Source organism: Eptatretus burgeri, chromosome 6, assembly GCF_056783735.1.
Source record: "Eptatretus burgeri isolate ZD-2024b chromosome 6, Ebu_testis_v1, whole genome shotgun sequence".
NCBI lineage: Eukaryota > Metazoa > Chordata > Myxini > Myxiniformes > Myxinidae > Eptatretus > Eptatretus burgeri.
The window spans coordinates 50,381,687-50,397,285 of NC_140966.1; the positions used below are offsets into that span (position 1 = coordinate 50,381,687).

Below are 15,599 nucleotides of genomic sequence, written 5' to 3' on the forward strand. Positions count from 1 at the left end.
AGGTTTCTGTTGGACTTGATCCTTTTTCAGTAATAGTATCTGAACAAGAGTTATTCCTGGGATTCAGGTGAAATATTGTTTGTCTAGTTTGTAGTGAACTGTGCCCACATATAAACCGATAAAGACAAACAGCTGGGCCACAGGGCTTGTCCTATCCAGATTACACAGGTTATATATTAACAAAGCTCACAAAAGAGTATATATTTTTTTTAATTATTAAAAGCCTCATGTTGAGACCAAACCGGTGATAACCTGAATGACAAAGTGCAGCCAAGTGATCAAAGTATGTCAACAACAAGGCGGGAGAGATGCTCTTATGACCGTTTTGCTTCGACCGGCTTCAATGTGCTTTCGCGGTAGGCCAACGTTAAACTGAGCTTTCACCAATTCTTTTATTTTCTCAAAAATTATACTTAATCGTGGTAAAATGTAATGTATGGTGTGCCACCAAGGTAAGTGTTAAATGCATTGTTATTTGTATGGTATGTACAGTACTGGAGGCTTGAATGGTTTTGAAAGTGAAAGAGTGACTAGCATTATTTAGTCTTGGGCTCGCATGGTCTAAATAACTGCTGTGGTGGTCCGAATGAGGTTGCAGAAGTGATGATCCTTGGTGGAGACCATTTGTGATGGGGGACTATATTATTATGTATGCAACAATGGTGTGTTATCACCTTGCACCCCATCCATACTTCGTCTGTAGTAGACATTGTATTCCAACTTTACTGATGTTGCCTTCTAATTAGCTTAAATTTCAAGCTAATGGCCTTTCATGCAGTGATAAAGATCTTTAAACCCATGGTGTAATTATTACCTCCGTCACCAAGGTGGAAGGAGGTTATTTTTTTGTTTGCTTGTCTGTGACCAGGATATCTCAAAAAGTTGTGGATGGATTATGATAAAACTAGGTGGATGAGTTGGTTATGTGATGAGAACAAGCCGATTCGATTTTGGTCCAGGCCCGGATCCAGATCCGGCCCATCAGTGGGATAAAAAACGTAAACTGTTCAGCTTGGCGGAGGTTTGCGCTCCACCATGTGTCCTTCTAGTTCTATATTGTGTGTGTCTTGGACATGAAAGTCGTTTCATAGCAGAAGTAGATGTAAAGTATAGTTTGAGGAAACAAATAAACGCATTACTTGTTAACAAGAGTGTTGGCATCCCCGAACCCTTTGTATTCTGCATTGAGTGTGCTGGATGCCTCACCCTGTGTATCATACTTTGTCTGCAATTTCTCCACAAAGGGATCATGAGGAATCTATGTGGAGTATTCGTGAGTAGTCAATGTAATTTGGGGATTACTTTGAAATTGAGAGAACAGGTAAACATTCCCTAAACATTGCAAAATCCAATACAGAAAGGTTCATGCCATGAGTTGGGGTTACCTTGGAGCATGTTTTGCCAAGAAAACATTGACCATACATAGTCAGGAATTCATAAATCTTATACAATCCCCTGACTTTTACCGTTTTATCTTCTATTATAGGTTACACTTAACCTTTTTCTTATTGTCGAGCCTGCCCAGGTTAACCCATATTATGAAATCCAATCCAGGAAGGCTCCGCTTCCAGCACTTTCCCATTACAAATGTCACCTCTGATTGACTTCTAGATAATCCATATGACGGTGCAGAATGATCATTTACATGTGAGACGAGTCGGATTGACGTAGGCGTAGTAGGCCTTGGTGTTGTTTTCACCAACAAGGTTATCATCTGCTAAGTGAATTCCCGACAGATTTTGCACGACGCCATAAACTTTACAATGAGTACTCATGTGACATAAAGGTGTACAGTTTTGAAGAAGGCATTGGCACAATTGATTGTCCATAACATACTGTACGGTAGAAGGAATTTATTTACTTTAAACATTATACATTTAATTCCCCCATGCAGTAGTTTGTTTTGTCGCGACATCATGACAATGACGATTTCACCGAGTCTTGATGCACCTTGCCTGCCTTCTTCACCACAGTAAGGCCACTTCTGGCATTACATGACGACTGTATACAAGATGGCTTGGGTTTGTTGAGAGATTATACTTTAAACGTATGAGGGCTCAGAACTGGGTTATGTGGAAAGTGGGTATTTGATAATTGATATATCGAACACCTGGATTCCATTGGTAGATGATCAGAAACCCCCCTAACCTATAAAGGGTTATTCTTGCTTGAAAGAAAGCTACTGAAATCGGATGATCTCAGACGTCCAGAAGGAAATAACGATGGGATCGAAGATGTGTAACATCTCATGACAGAGATTGTGTGGTCAAAAGCACACGGATAGGCGTATCCAATTGTTTAGATAGTATCGCTGATTCTAAATATCTCGGGAATCAAACTTCATCTGTAACATGTAAGCTTTCCTGTCAATCCCAGCGGACAGAAATGCAACAAGTGACTTATTGATTAAAAACTAATATACTCAAGCCATGTAGTGGTGAAGCACACCTTTTGCCACCATAGCCTCCAGGGTACATTCCAACAACAATTGATGTTGTGGATTTTTTTTAGTGAGACTTTCTCAGGGAGTTCTCACTCTGAGCCACAGCAGTGTATTTATAAGTTTGTCCGCCAACATGGCCTTAAAATCGAGAAGTCAGCATTGTAAGAAGCTTAAATGTTAGATGGGCATGTGTCCACTTTGACTTGACAAATTGATTAAAATTTCGTCGGTCATTGGGAGAATCCATACTCGTCAAAATTGCAAGGTCCAACCCAAACAGCAAGAGATGCTGATGATGATAACGGTTGCCTCGGTCTCATGGACTATTGCAGAACAGCATTGCTCAACTTTTCTGGAAGGGCATTGAAAGTCTGAGCACACATGTTTCTTGTTGCTTTGTGATGAGAGCCACTCTGCAGCTGAAATGTTCGACTTCAGCAGCCTTTGTCACCCTTTATTTTGTGGCAAAACCTCTGTGGTTCTCCTAATGTGGTGATTGTGCTCACAGTTGTATGTAACCTGTTACCGTGAGCGGTTATGAGAAAATATCACAACTACTAGTATTTCCTAGTTTTTAGCTCACCTGTTTGAAGAACAGAGAGCTATAGCGATACCCCTGGCATGAGCGTCACCGTGACTGTGAAAATGTTAAAGTTTTTGGTGCAAGTTATTTTTTCCTTTCTAATGTTTTTATCTACCATACTATTTTTTTATACGCCCGATATATATCCGGGCGTATTATGTGATTCCATCCGTCCGTCCGTCCGTTCCTGTCCACACTCTAACTCCCAAAGTTTTCAACTTTCACGTTTCATATTTGGTACATAGGTACAGACTGTGGAGACGGTGTGTAATGACATACATTCGTCATCTAAAGTGGTTGTCATTGCAACCAGGATGCTGTTTTCCATCCGTTCCTGTCCGCACTCTAACTCCCAAAGTTTTCAACTTTCACGTTTCATATTTGGTACATAGATATAGACTGTGGAGACGGTGTGTCGTGACATACGTTCGTCATCCAAAGTGGTTGCCATGGCAACTAGGATGCTGTTTTCCATGTAGTACCATAATTCTGTATATACCTTCTTGTTCGGGCGTATATTGTGCTCACTTGCGCTCTTGTTACTGATTACAATATACAAATACATATATTGCTTTAAAATTATTTGGATCAGACTTCACTGCAATACTTTATAAAAAAGATTAATTATTAGACTAGTCTTTTAAAAACGATTAAGGTATAAACAGGCGAGCATTGGGTGGCTTTGACACCAACTCTGGTTGTTCATATATTAACAACGTTATGGAAAGATCAACTTGGTTTCGGCTAGATGCACTCGTTTTCAAACAGATAATGTGTTTAAAAAATAAAAAAAAATTGAATCCGTATAATCCAACACACATTGATTGATTACATTTTGCCAATGCAAACCATTTAGTGGATGTTTATCCTTTCAATGAATGACCTTCCTCCTTTTGAATGTTGTTGAAAATTTTAGTATACCATCTCGAAAGATTAAGCTGGTTTCACCGCAATAACGAAATAACTTGCACAATGTTTTTACACCTAATAAAAATGGAGGCCTATACTCATGACCGAGCTTCAGGGAATTCATGCCAAGTCGAGAAAATCGTTCAAGGTTCGAACCAATCCTAGAAAGAGCACTACTCCGGCACGGGACACTCCACTGAATGTGGCGGGGATTTGTAATTTGTTCACGGTGCGGAAGATAATTTGCCTGGTCTTCGCAAAATACACCATGGGATATTTAATGTCCACCAACCACTCGTGCTGCAGTGCCTTCAGAAAGTATTCACACCCCTTGACCTTTTCACATTTTGTTGGGTTACAGCCTGAATTTAAAATAGATTGAATTTAAAAACAAAATTGTCACGAATCGACACAAAATACCCTCGAATGGAAATGTGTTTTTAGAAATTTTTACAAATGTATTGAAATTGAAATGCATAAGTATTCAGCCCCCTGAATCAATCCAGTACTTTGTGGAAGCACCTTTGGCAGTGATCACAGCTTCGAGTCTTCTTGGCTATGTCTGTATCAACTTTGCATATCTGTATTTGGAGATTTTGTCCCATTCTTCTTTGAAGATTTGCTCAAGCTCTGTCGAGATGGATGGGGAGTGTCGGTGAACAGCAATCTTCAAGTCTTTCCATAGCTTCTCAATGGGATTAAAGTCTGGGTTTTGGCTGGGCCACTCAAGGACTTTCACGTTCTTATTCTGAAGCCATTCTAGTGTTGTTTTGGCTGTATGTTTGGGGTCTTTGTCCTGTTGGAATGTAAATCTTAGCCACAGTCAAAGGTGTTTTGCACTCTGAAGCAGGTTGTCCTCAAGGATTTGCTTGTATTTGGCTCCATTCATTGTCCTCTCTATCCTTACAAGTCTTCCAGCCCATGCCACTGAAAAGCAACCCCATAGCATGATGCTGCCACTCTCGTGCTTCACGGTAGGGATGGTGTTAAAAGGGTGATGAGCAGTGCTCGGTTTCTGGCAGATGTTGCGCTTTGCATTCATGCCAAAGAGTTGTTCAATTTTCATCTCATCAGACCACAGAATATTTTGCCTCATGCTCTCAGTCTTTCACATGCCTTTTTCTCAGGAGTGGCTTCTGTCTCGCCACTCTCCCCACAAAGCATAGATTTGTGAAGTGCTGCAGAGATTGTTGTCCTTCCGGTAGATTCTCCCATCTCAGCCAAGAAACTCTGTAGTTCTGTCAAGAGTGGTCATTGGGTTCTTGGTCACCTCCCTGCCCAAGGTCTTTCTTGGCTTGTTCTCAGTTTGGTCGGATAGCCAGCTTTAGGAAGAGTCACTGTGCTCTTGGGAACTTTCAACACCCTAGAAATTGTTTTATACCGTTCCTCAGATCTATGCCTCCTTACAATTATATCTCTGAGTTCTACGGACAGTTCCTTGGACTTCATGGTCGAGTTTCTGCTCTGACATGCACTGTCAACTGTGGGACCTTGTAGAGAAAGGTGTCTTTCTTTCTAAATCATGTGCAATGAATTGAATTGGCCACAGGTGGACTCCAATCAAGTTGAGGAGACATCTGAAGGATGATCAAAGGAAATTGGAGGCACGTGAGCTCAACTTGGAGTGTCATAGCAAAGGGGTTAAATACTTATTGACGCAAGATATTTCAGCTTTTTATTTTTAATTTTGCAAAAATTTCCAAAAAATAATTCCACTTTGTCATTACAGGGTATTTTGTGTAGACCAGTGCCAAAAATTTAAGTTTAATCCATTTTAAATTCAGACCGTAACACAAAAAAATGTGAAAAAGTCAATGGGTGTGAATACTTTCTGCAAGCACTGTATTATTAGTGGATTCTCTGTCTTAACATCCTTCCGAGTATCGACCCTCATGTGAAACGTAAGAGTGACCGTTTATATCTGGGTGAAGATTCAAACCTAGACTAGCTCTATGGTGAGTGTGCGTACCTCCAGGGACTAGACTATCCTGCCAGTCATATCTTTAATTGCAGTTCTTTGTTTTTAATACCAGCAAGTAGCAAAGGACCCATCATTGTGGACGTGTTAATTCCCCTAATTGTATGATCTCCATGGCGTATTACATTACAAAGTCATAAAAAAACATTTAAAAAGAAAAAAACATGTCAGGATGGAATTCTAAAAACGCTAACAAACAATGTGGGAAAGAATGACAAGGTAGGGATGACACCACAATCCTGGACTGCTGTCACAAGATCTTTTGATATTTTTGTCTTGGGTGATAATAGGAACATTTGTATGACGAGAGGGGGAGCACTCGGTAGAGTGCAAAACCTCCGCCGCCAATACTGCAAGGTCACTCAAGTGAACCTGATATCCTATTCATTCAATTTGACGTCAACAGTGCTCACAGAGTTATAGTTTGCAACTTTCCCTTTTACTTATAACTTTTACATACTCGATTCATTCGACATAACTAGATTCCTTGAGACAAATTGATTTTACATGGGTATATCCACCTGAAGTTCCAAAATCAGCCGCAATTATAATTTTGGCATGTTTTTTGTTGGAAATCACTTATAACATGAAGAAATGCAAAAAAAATATCGGAATTTTGTTGAAAAAAAATTTGCAAAAAAATGTTTTTCTCTAACAATTTTTTTTGGGGGGTGGGGGGGGGTTGGAAATCACTTAAAACATGTAGAAATGCAAAAAAAAAACAAAATTCAAATATTTTTTCAAATTGGCCGCCATAGCGGCCATATTGGATTTTGGACCAAGTCCAAAATATAATGGCATGATCCTTGGACCAGACCTAACCCCCCCCCCCCACCAAGTTTCGTCGAAATCCGTCCAGGAGTTTTTCCGTAATACTGTTCACAAACAAACAAACAACCAGCCATAGACTGGTACTTACGAAATTGTCAACTTGACCTCTGACCTTGTCTAATAAAATCTGTCTCTAGAGAAGGTAGCGACGCAAACCAGAAGTTTCTACGATGATTCTGTACCAAACCATGAAAAATCGAATGTTTTGCATGTTTGACCTCACTGTGACTTGACCTTTGACCGATTTTGACCAAGAGCTAATCAGCGCAAGCAATCACCCTCCTGAATCCCGTGGTGTAATTTGACATTGGTAGCTTCTTCCGTTCTTGAGTTATCGTGCCTACAAACAAACAAACAAACAAGCAGTCATCGACTGGTACTTACGAAATCGTCAACTTGACCTCTGACCTTGTCTAATAAAAGCTGTCTCTTGAGAAGGTAGCGACACAAACCAGAAGTTTCTACGATGATTCTGTACCAAACCATCAAAAATCGAATGTTTTGGATGTTTGACCTCACTGTGACCTTGACCTTTGACCGATTTTGACCAAAATATAATCAGCACGAGCCATCAGCCTTGTGAATCACGTGGTGTAATTTGACATTGGGAGCTTCTTCCGTTCTCGAGTTATCATTTTTGGATGTTTGACCTCACTGTGACCTTGACCTTTGACCGATTTTGACCAAAATATAATCAGCCTCCTGAATCACGTGGTGTAATTTGACATCGGTAGCTTCTTCCGTTCTCGAGTTATCTATACCAAACCATCAAAAATCGAATATTTGACCTCACTGTGACCTTGACCTTTGACCAATTTTGACCAAAATCTAATCAGCACGAGCCATCACCCTCCTGAATCACGTCGTGTAATTTGACATTGGTCGCTTCTTCCCTTCTCGAGTTATCGTGCCTACAAACAAACAAACAAACAAACAAACAAACAGAAACGGAAGGCATCAATATACTTACGAAATCTTTAGATTCTCGAAATCTTTAGATTTCGTAAGTAACAAACACACATATTCACAAATAAATAAATAAATACACAGCGATCAAAACATAACCTTCACAACAAAGTTTGCGAAGGTAACAAACAAACAAACAAACAAACAGAAAGGGGGTGAAAACAGTAACCTCCTTCCATCTTCGATGGCGGAGGTTAAAGATATCTTTGTTCGAGGTGGTTGTAGATTTGTAGTTTTGGTTGGTGTAATTGTGTATTTTATTTGTTGTGAGATTGAGAGGAAAACGTGTTTAAAGATGTCGTGATGGTGATCTGTAAAAGGATTGCGGTGTTGTGTTGTGGTGCCATTCCTACCTTATCATTCTCTGTCATTCCTTTCTTCCTTCCTTGCTTGGTTGTGTTTTTTTTTTTGGAATTTCATCCTGATGTTCTTTTCTTAAATATTTTTTTTGGGGGGGGGGGCAGGGTGGGGATTATGGATGGTTGTGTTGTTAGCATCATGTCGTGGTAAATTATGGTTTAAGTGTGATGTGGAAATCATGTGTTGAAGTACTCGGTTCACGCATGTCCTGCTGGCCGATGTGGATGCATCTAATATGCTGTTGTATCATCATTACATTGTACGAAACCTGCACAGGTGAATAATATATAAAAAATAAATAAATGGGAAGAACATGTCAAAATAATTCTTGTTAAAACATATACACACACACACACACGCACACACACACACACACACACACACGCACACACGCACACACGCACACACACACACACACACACACACGCACACACATACACACATACACACATACACACATACACACACACACACACACACACATACACACATACACACATACACACATACACACATACACACATACACACATACACACATACACACATACACACATACACACATACACACATACACACATACACACATACACACATACACACATACACACATACACACATACACACACACACACACACATACACACACACACACATATACACACACATATACACACACATATACACACACATATACACACACATATACACACACATATACACACACATACACACACATACACACACATACACACACATACACACACATACACACATACACATACACATACACATACACATACACATACACATACACATACACACATACACACACACATACACATACACATACACATACACATACACACATACACTTTGAGACCTGGGAGGGCTCCATTCCACCTTTTGAACCCCACTTATGGCGATAACAACCAACGACACACACATTCCTCTCAGAATTTGTTAGAACAGGCCAAAGGGTTGAGGCATAGTTAGGTGGAGGCCCAGGCTCTGGCAATGCATACCTGTCATTCTTGAAACCTTTTATTTATTTATTTCCTCCCTGTGCTATGCATAGTCATTTCTATTGCACTTGATTATATCTCTTGCATTCGTAGTGTAATGAATACGTGCTGCAGCTTTCTCTCTTTCTCTCTTTCTCTCTTTCTCTCTCTTTCTCTCTTTCTCTCTCTTTCTCTCTTTCTCTCTTTCTCTCTCTTCTATTACGAGCCCGCGATGCTTGCCGAGAAGCTGTCTGTCTTTTCCTCTCTCACAATTAGTGTTGTAACAAGCACAGCAGCCTAATCGTAAAGCTGTCTTTCATTTCGACTTTGAGTCGGCCCTATCCTTAGCACAAGTAGTCCATGGGTCAGCCCAGATATGGGTACCATCTCTAGTGGTAAAGTCTCACTATGTGTTTTTGATAATTGATGAGGAATTGAGGTGATAGCAGTGTGAAATTGGCAGCTTTCTGGTCGTTTTCACCTTTCAAACATCACCCTACCGCTATATTTTGCAGACCAAAATTTGGGAGTTGGGGGAACTAAAATGACTGTAGTTTCGCTCTGGATGGGTCAATCTTAACAATATACCACTCATAAAGTCTGTCTATGTACTCTCTATCTAAATCGAGAAGGTTTATACAAAATATTTCATTATGTAGGTCACCAGAGGTCAAAAGGTCACCAATTTTAGGGGTTGCCCAAAATTGACAATTGGGCAAGTCATGTTGCTAGAATAAAGTAACAAATCACCCAATGGTGATTTAAACACTTGGAATGCATATTTTAGAGGTCTTCAGATGATTCTAAGGGGACATTATTGAGTTGCTTTTGCAAAATTTTATTTCATAGCAATTGATTTTGAACTGTTTGTTGTAAATACCTAAAATTCAGGGTTTTGTGGGTAGGCGAAGTTCTTTTTAAGTTTTAACTGTTCTAAAAGACTTTGCCAGTGATGTATCTCATGAGACACTAGATGATGCCATGTCTAATGCTTCATGCACTCGCATTATTCACCTTTTCCAACAGTACCGTGCCTTCCTCGAGAATGACAATGGCAGCCTATCATCATTTTGGATATCTTATCTAGATATGGTCGAGGTTGTGCTTGGTTTGTTGTGGGCAACAAGAGAAGGGGATTGGCTTTTGCACCTGGCCTCAATCAGAGACATGATCCCATGGTGTTTCGTGTATGACCGTTTAAACTATGCCAGATATTTGACATTCTACTATGCGCAAATGTTGTCGTTAGATATTCATCATCCTGAAATGCATGAATACTTCATGAGCGGAGGATTTTCTGTTCAAATAGGAGCTGATAACACTGAACAACAAATTTCAAAATTTTTTTTTTACTGGAGATGTGTAAAGTGATTAAGACTAATTTGGGTACGCTGATTTCAAAAATCATAACCGTTTTGCTGTATCACGTCAGGATTTTCAGGAACAGAAATATTCCCATTGCCTAGAAGTCAGGATTTCAATGAAATTTACATATGTCTTTAACATGTCTATTTCGTACAATTGTTGTTAACTTGTGTTATATTTCTTTCTTTCAGATAAAGATGAGTAGGCGTTCCTGTACCAGTCATCCTGACAACTTCTGTTATGTCTGTGGTCGGTATACCAAAAAAGATCAACAGCGAAGTATATCTACAGCAGTGAAAATGAAGGCCGCCTACTTTCACTACTTCGGGTGTAAGGTGGGGGACCAAGAACAGAGCTGGGCACCACACATCTGCTGCACAAGCTGTCACACAACCTTGACTCAGTGGTTGGTGGGCAAGCGCGCGAGCATGCCATTTGCGGTGCCCATGATATGGCATGAGCCGCAGAATCATCATGATGATTGTTATTTCTGCTGCACAAGCATCGCCGGCTTCAACAAGAAGACTAAAGGTCACATCAAGTACGCTGACTACGTCTTTGCTCGTAAACCTGTGCCTCATGATGACGAGAACCCCGTTCCAACACCTCCAGCTGATCAGAACATAGCTGTAAGCAGTGGTGAAGAGGATGGTGATGATGAACCTTTTGAACCCGACACTCAAGAATCACACCTTCTGAACCAGGGAGACTTAAATGATCTTGTAAGAGATTTCTCGCTGTCAAAGGCGAAGGCAGAGCTACTTGGATCAAGGCTGCAGCAGTGGAATCTACTTGAACCTAACACCAAGATATCCTTGTTCAGAGCACGTCACAGAGACATGGCTGAGTTCTTTGAGATGGAAGACACGATGACATTCTGCAGTGACATCAACGGTCTGTTGAAAGAACTTGGGTGTGATCACGATCCTGCAGACTGGCGCCTCTTCATCGACTCGGGGAAGAACAGCTTGAAGGCTGTTTTGCTCCACAATGGCAACGAGAAACCATCAGTCCCACTGGCTCACGCGTTCGGCATGACAGAGACCTATGAGACTATGCGGCAGCTGCTTGATTCCATCAAGTACAATGACTTCAACTGGCACATCTGCGGAGACTTGAAAGTGGTGGCGCCTTTGTTAGGGCTGCAGTCAGGCTACACGAAATACATGTGCTTCCTTTGTCTCTGGGATAGCAGAGACGACAAGAATCACTGGACGAAGAAAGATTGGGAAGAGCGAAAAGAGCATGTACCTGGTCGACACAACGTGAAGCATGTCGCCCTTGTCGACCCAGCCAAGGTTTTCCTTCCACCACTCCATGTAAAGCTCGGCTTGATGAAAAGTTTTGTACGGGCAATGGATCTGAATGGGCGTGGGTTTTTATACCTCAAGGAAAAGTTTGGCAACACCTTGTCGGAGGCCAATATCAAGGCTGGTGTCTTTGTTGGACCGCAAATCCGACAGATTATGAAGGACGAAACTTTTCCGACAACTCTAAACCCCAAAGAGCTGGCAGCGTGGAGGAGCTTCAAAGCTGTGACGGACAACTTCTTGGGGAACGAGCGCGCGGACAACTATGAAGAAATAGTGCAGCAACTGCTGGAGTCCTTCAGGAAACTTGGCTCCAGGATGTCCCTGAAAATCCATTTCCTACACCAGCACCTGAACTTCTTCCCTGACAACTTGGGAGCAGTCTCGGACGAGCACGGCGAGCGATTCCACCAAGAGATTTCACTCATGGAGACGCGTTACCAAGGGCGGCACAACCCGAACATGATGGGTGATTTCTGCTGGTTCCTGCATCGTGAAACTGACACAGAGCAGCACAAACGCAAAGCCAAATGCCTAAAGCATTTTTAATTACATTCTAGTGGAGTTTTTCTGTAATTTCTATAATTTTGAAGCATTCATGATGAAATAAATGAATAAATGAATTTTTGTAAATTTCATTGAAATCCTGACTTCTAGGCAATGGGAATATTTCTGTTACTGAAAATCCTGACGTGATACAGCAAAACTGTTATGATTTTTGAAATCAGCGTACCCAAATTAGTCTAAATCACTTTACACATCTCCAGTAAAAAAATTTTGTTGTTCAGTGTAATCCGTTTGGCAAAATACCAGTTGACCAAACAATTGAAGAAACGATAAATATGGATACCCAGACGTCAGGTGGCACAAGAGGCTTTAGCTTAAACCCAGGTGCAATTCGTCGTTATTACGTAAATGCTGAATGCCACAGCATGTTTCTTCATCGCCTAAGAGCAATGCTAGGAACTTGTTCCTCCACTTCGAGCCATCCGGATTTGCAGAAACAGAGAATTGAAAAAGACGAGTTAGCCGTCCAATCACTCACTGATCTTATTCAGAACTCTTTAATAAATCCCTACAGATCAGAAGAGTACTCTCTCGTGACCATTACTACCGGCACATTGGCCCCAGCAGATGTTGAGAAGGACCTTTTCACTGCTCAAAGCATTGGTGAAAAGGCATACCAGAAGTTCAAGACTGACCGTCTTGAAAAGGAGGCACTGGATGCTGTAGATTTCCATGCAACTATTAAGAAGCAAAAGCTTAAGACATTTGCAAATGTTTGTACAAAAAAGTGCAATGCAAAGGGAAAGAGGTCACCCTATGAGCAGATCGCAATCTTTTTGCCAGAATGATTATTATCGCACAAGGTCGTGAGCTGGACATGCAGGAGGTTCTGTCTCATCCACTAGGCCCATTACCATGGGCGTTGGCAAATCAAGATGGGTCGCTCAGGAAGACTGAAAAAGCAGCACTAATGAAGAAAATTCAGGAAAGTGCACCTCCTGTAGAAACCTTCCCACAGAACTCAGCATGCATTATCGATGGCATGAGCGTTGTGCAGAAGGTAAATGTGAAAAATAGCACATTTGCTGAAGTTTCAATGTCTGTCCTGAAAGTTGTCTTGAGGGAAGGTGCGATGAGTCAACGAATAGATGTTGTACTTGATGTGTATCAGGAAAGCTCCATCAAGAACGCAGAAAGGCTCAAAAGGGGATCCAGGCAGCGGCATCAAATTCAGCAGCATTGCGCCAGGACACAAAATTAAAAAAAATGGAGGAACTTCTTATCAGAAGCTGACAATAAGACAAAACTTATTGAGTTTCTGGTTGCAGATTGGAAAACTGAAAACAAGAGGAGCCTGATTAAAGACAAAGTTCTTCTAGTGACATGTGGCATAAGATGTGACAAGATATTGATTGGTGGTAGTTGTGAAATGGGTGAACTTGAGTCCTCTCTAGAAGAGGCAGACACACAGTTAATAATTCATGCGAAGCATGCCGCTGACATTGGATATCAAACTGTAATTGTTATTTCTGAGGACACAGATGTATTTGTGCTACTACTTTCCTTTGCAAAGGACATTCCTGCTACCTTGTACCAAAAGAGGGGAACGAAGATACGTACTCAATTTGTGGACATTTCCCGACTCAGGTTATCCCTTGGAGATGAACTATGTGGTGCACTTCTCGGCTTTCATGCTTGCACTGGATATGACACTAAGTTATTTTGTTGGGCGAGGCAAAACAGGACCACTGGACCAAATGCGATCAAACAGTGAATTCCAATGTGCCTTCTCCAACCTTGGAAGTGCATGGGAGATATCAGATCAAATGTTTAATACCTTGCAACATTTCATATGTCTCATGTATGCATCGTACACAAAAACTGTACAGGTAAATCAACTCCGATACAAGGTGTTCTTTGCCAAAAGAGGGGAAATAGAGTCAAACCTTCTTCCACCTTGTAAAGATAGTCCAACAAAGCATGCCCTCCGTGCCAATTACCAGGCAGGAATTTGGAAGCAAAGCCTGGAGACAAAATCAGTAATTCCTGATCCAGAGAGAAATGGATGGGTAAAAGATGATAGCAGTTCAATTGCCATCGACTGGATGGCTGGAACTCCGGCACCTGAAGCTGTGTTGGAAATGATGGCCTGCCAGAGCAAATTAGTTTGCAAAAAGGGAAAGTGTGGCTGCATAGACAATGGGTTGAAATGTACGCCGATGTGTAAATTACAAACTTGCGAAAAGAGGAGGATGAACTAGAGATAAATATAAAATGACCGTTTTTACAGCCATTTTTCCCTGCTGTGCAGGGGTTGGGCTTTTTCTTGAGGCAATGTTTTATGGCCGGATGCCCTTCCTGACGCCAACCCTGGTCGCCTCTTACGACACACAGGGATATGGTACACCTATTCTTACCGGGGAATACACCGGGACCAGTACACTGGTACTCATTTCACCGACCTCGGAAGGATGACAGGCTGAGTCAACCCCCTGGTGTTAATTCAGCAGCCAATGGGGCTTGAACTCAGGACCCTGGGATCTTAAGCCACCACCCTAACCACTAAGCCAACACCAGGCTTTGGATGAACTAGAGATGACAGTTGATATTGAATCAGATTGCGATCATGAAGATTGAGAACTCAAAATACTGAGGTTACTTTCCAAGCCCTCAACATTACCTAAAGACATCTAAAATATATATAATTTCGGGAAGTTGATATTACTTTTTGTTCATTTTTATTACTTTGTTTTAGTAGAATAAGTTGTGCTAAAGACTATTTTGGCAGCCTCTAAAATTTGTGACCTTTTGACTTCTGGTGACCTACATATGGACATAATTTGCATAATCTGGTGTGATTATGATAGAGGGTACATAGATATTAAATTTGAGTGGTAGATTGTCAAATTTGCCCCATCCACTCCAAAGCTACAGTCATGGTTTCCCCTACCCCCGAAACCCTGGATTTTACGCTTTTACAAGAAACGGTTCAAAATCAATTGCTCTGAAATAAAATTTTGCAAAAGCAGCTCAATAATGCCCCCTTAGAATCATCTGAAGACCTCTAAAATATTCATTCCGAAGTGTTTAAATCACCATTGGGTGATTTTTTTTTACTTTATTCTAGTAACATCACTTGCTCTATGGTCAATTTTGGGCAACCCCTAAAATTGGTGACCTTTTGACCTCTGGTGACCTACATAATGAAATATCTGGCATAGTTTAAACGGTCATACACGAAACATCATGGGATCATGTCTCTGATTGAGGCCAGGTGCAAAAGCCAATCCCCTTCTCTTGTTGCCCACAACAAACCAAGCACAACCTCGACCATATCTAGATAA

At 41.1% G+C, this 15,599-nt stretch overlaps 1 protein-coding gene across 1 annotated transcript; it reads left to right on the plus strand.

The window, feature by feature from the left end:
* The first annotated feature begins 362 nt into the window (after positions 1-362).
* LOC147024756 (uncharacterized) lies at positions 363-14,762 on the plus strand. The gene is made up of 2 exons (XM_085884992.1): positions 363-452; positions 10,630-14,762. Exon 2 carries the CDS (start codon positions 10,636-10,638, stop codon positions 12,295-12,297), a length of 1,662 nt encoding a protein of 553 aa, XP_085741118.1. The 5' UTR covers positions 363-452; positions 10,630-10,635; the 3' UTR covers positions 12,298-14,762.
* The last annotated feature ends 837 nt before the right edge of the window (positions 14,763-15,599 follow it).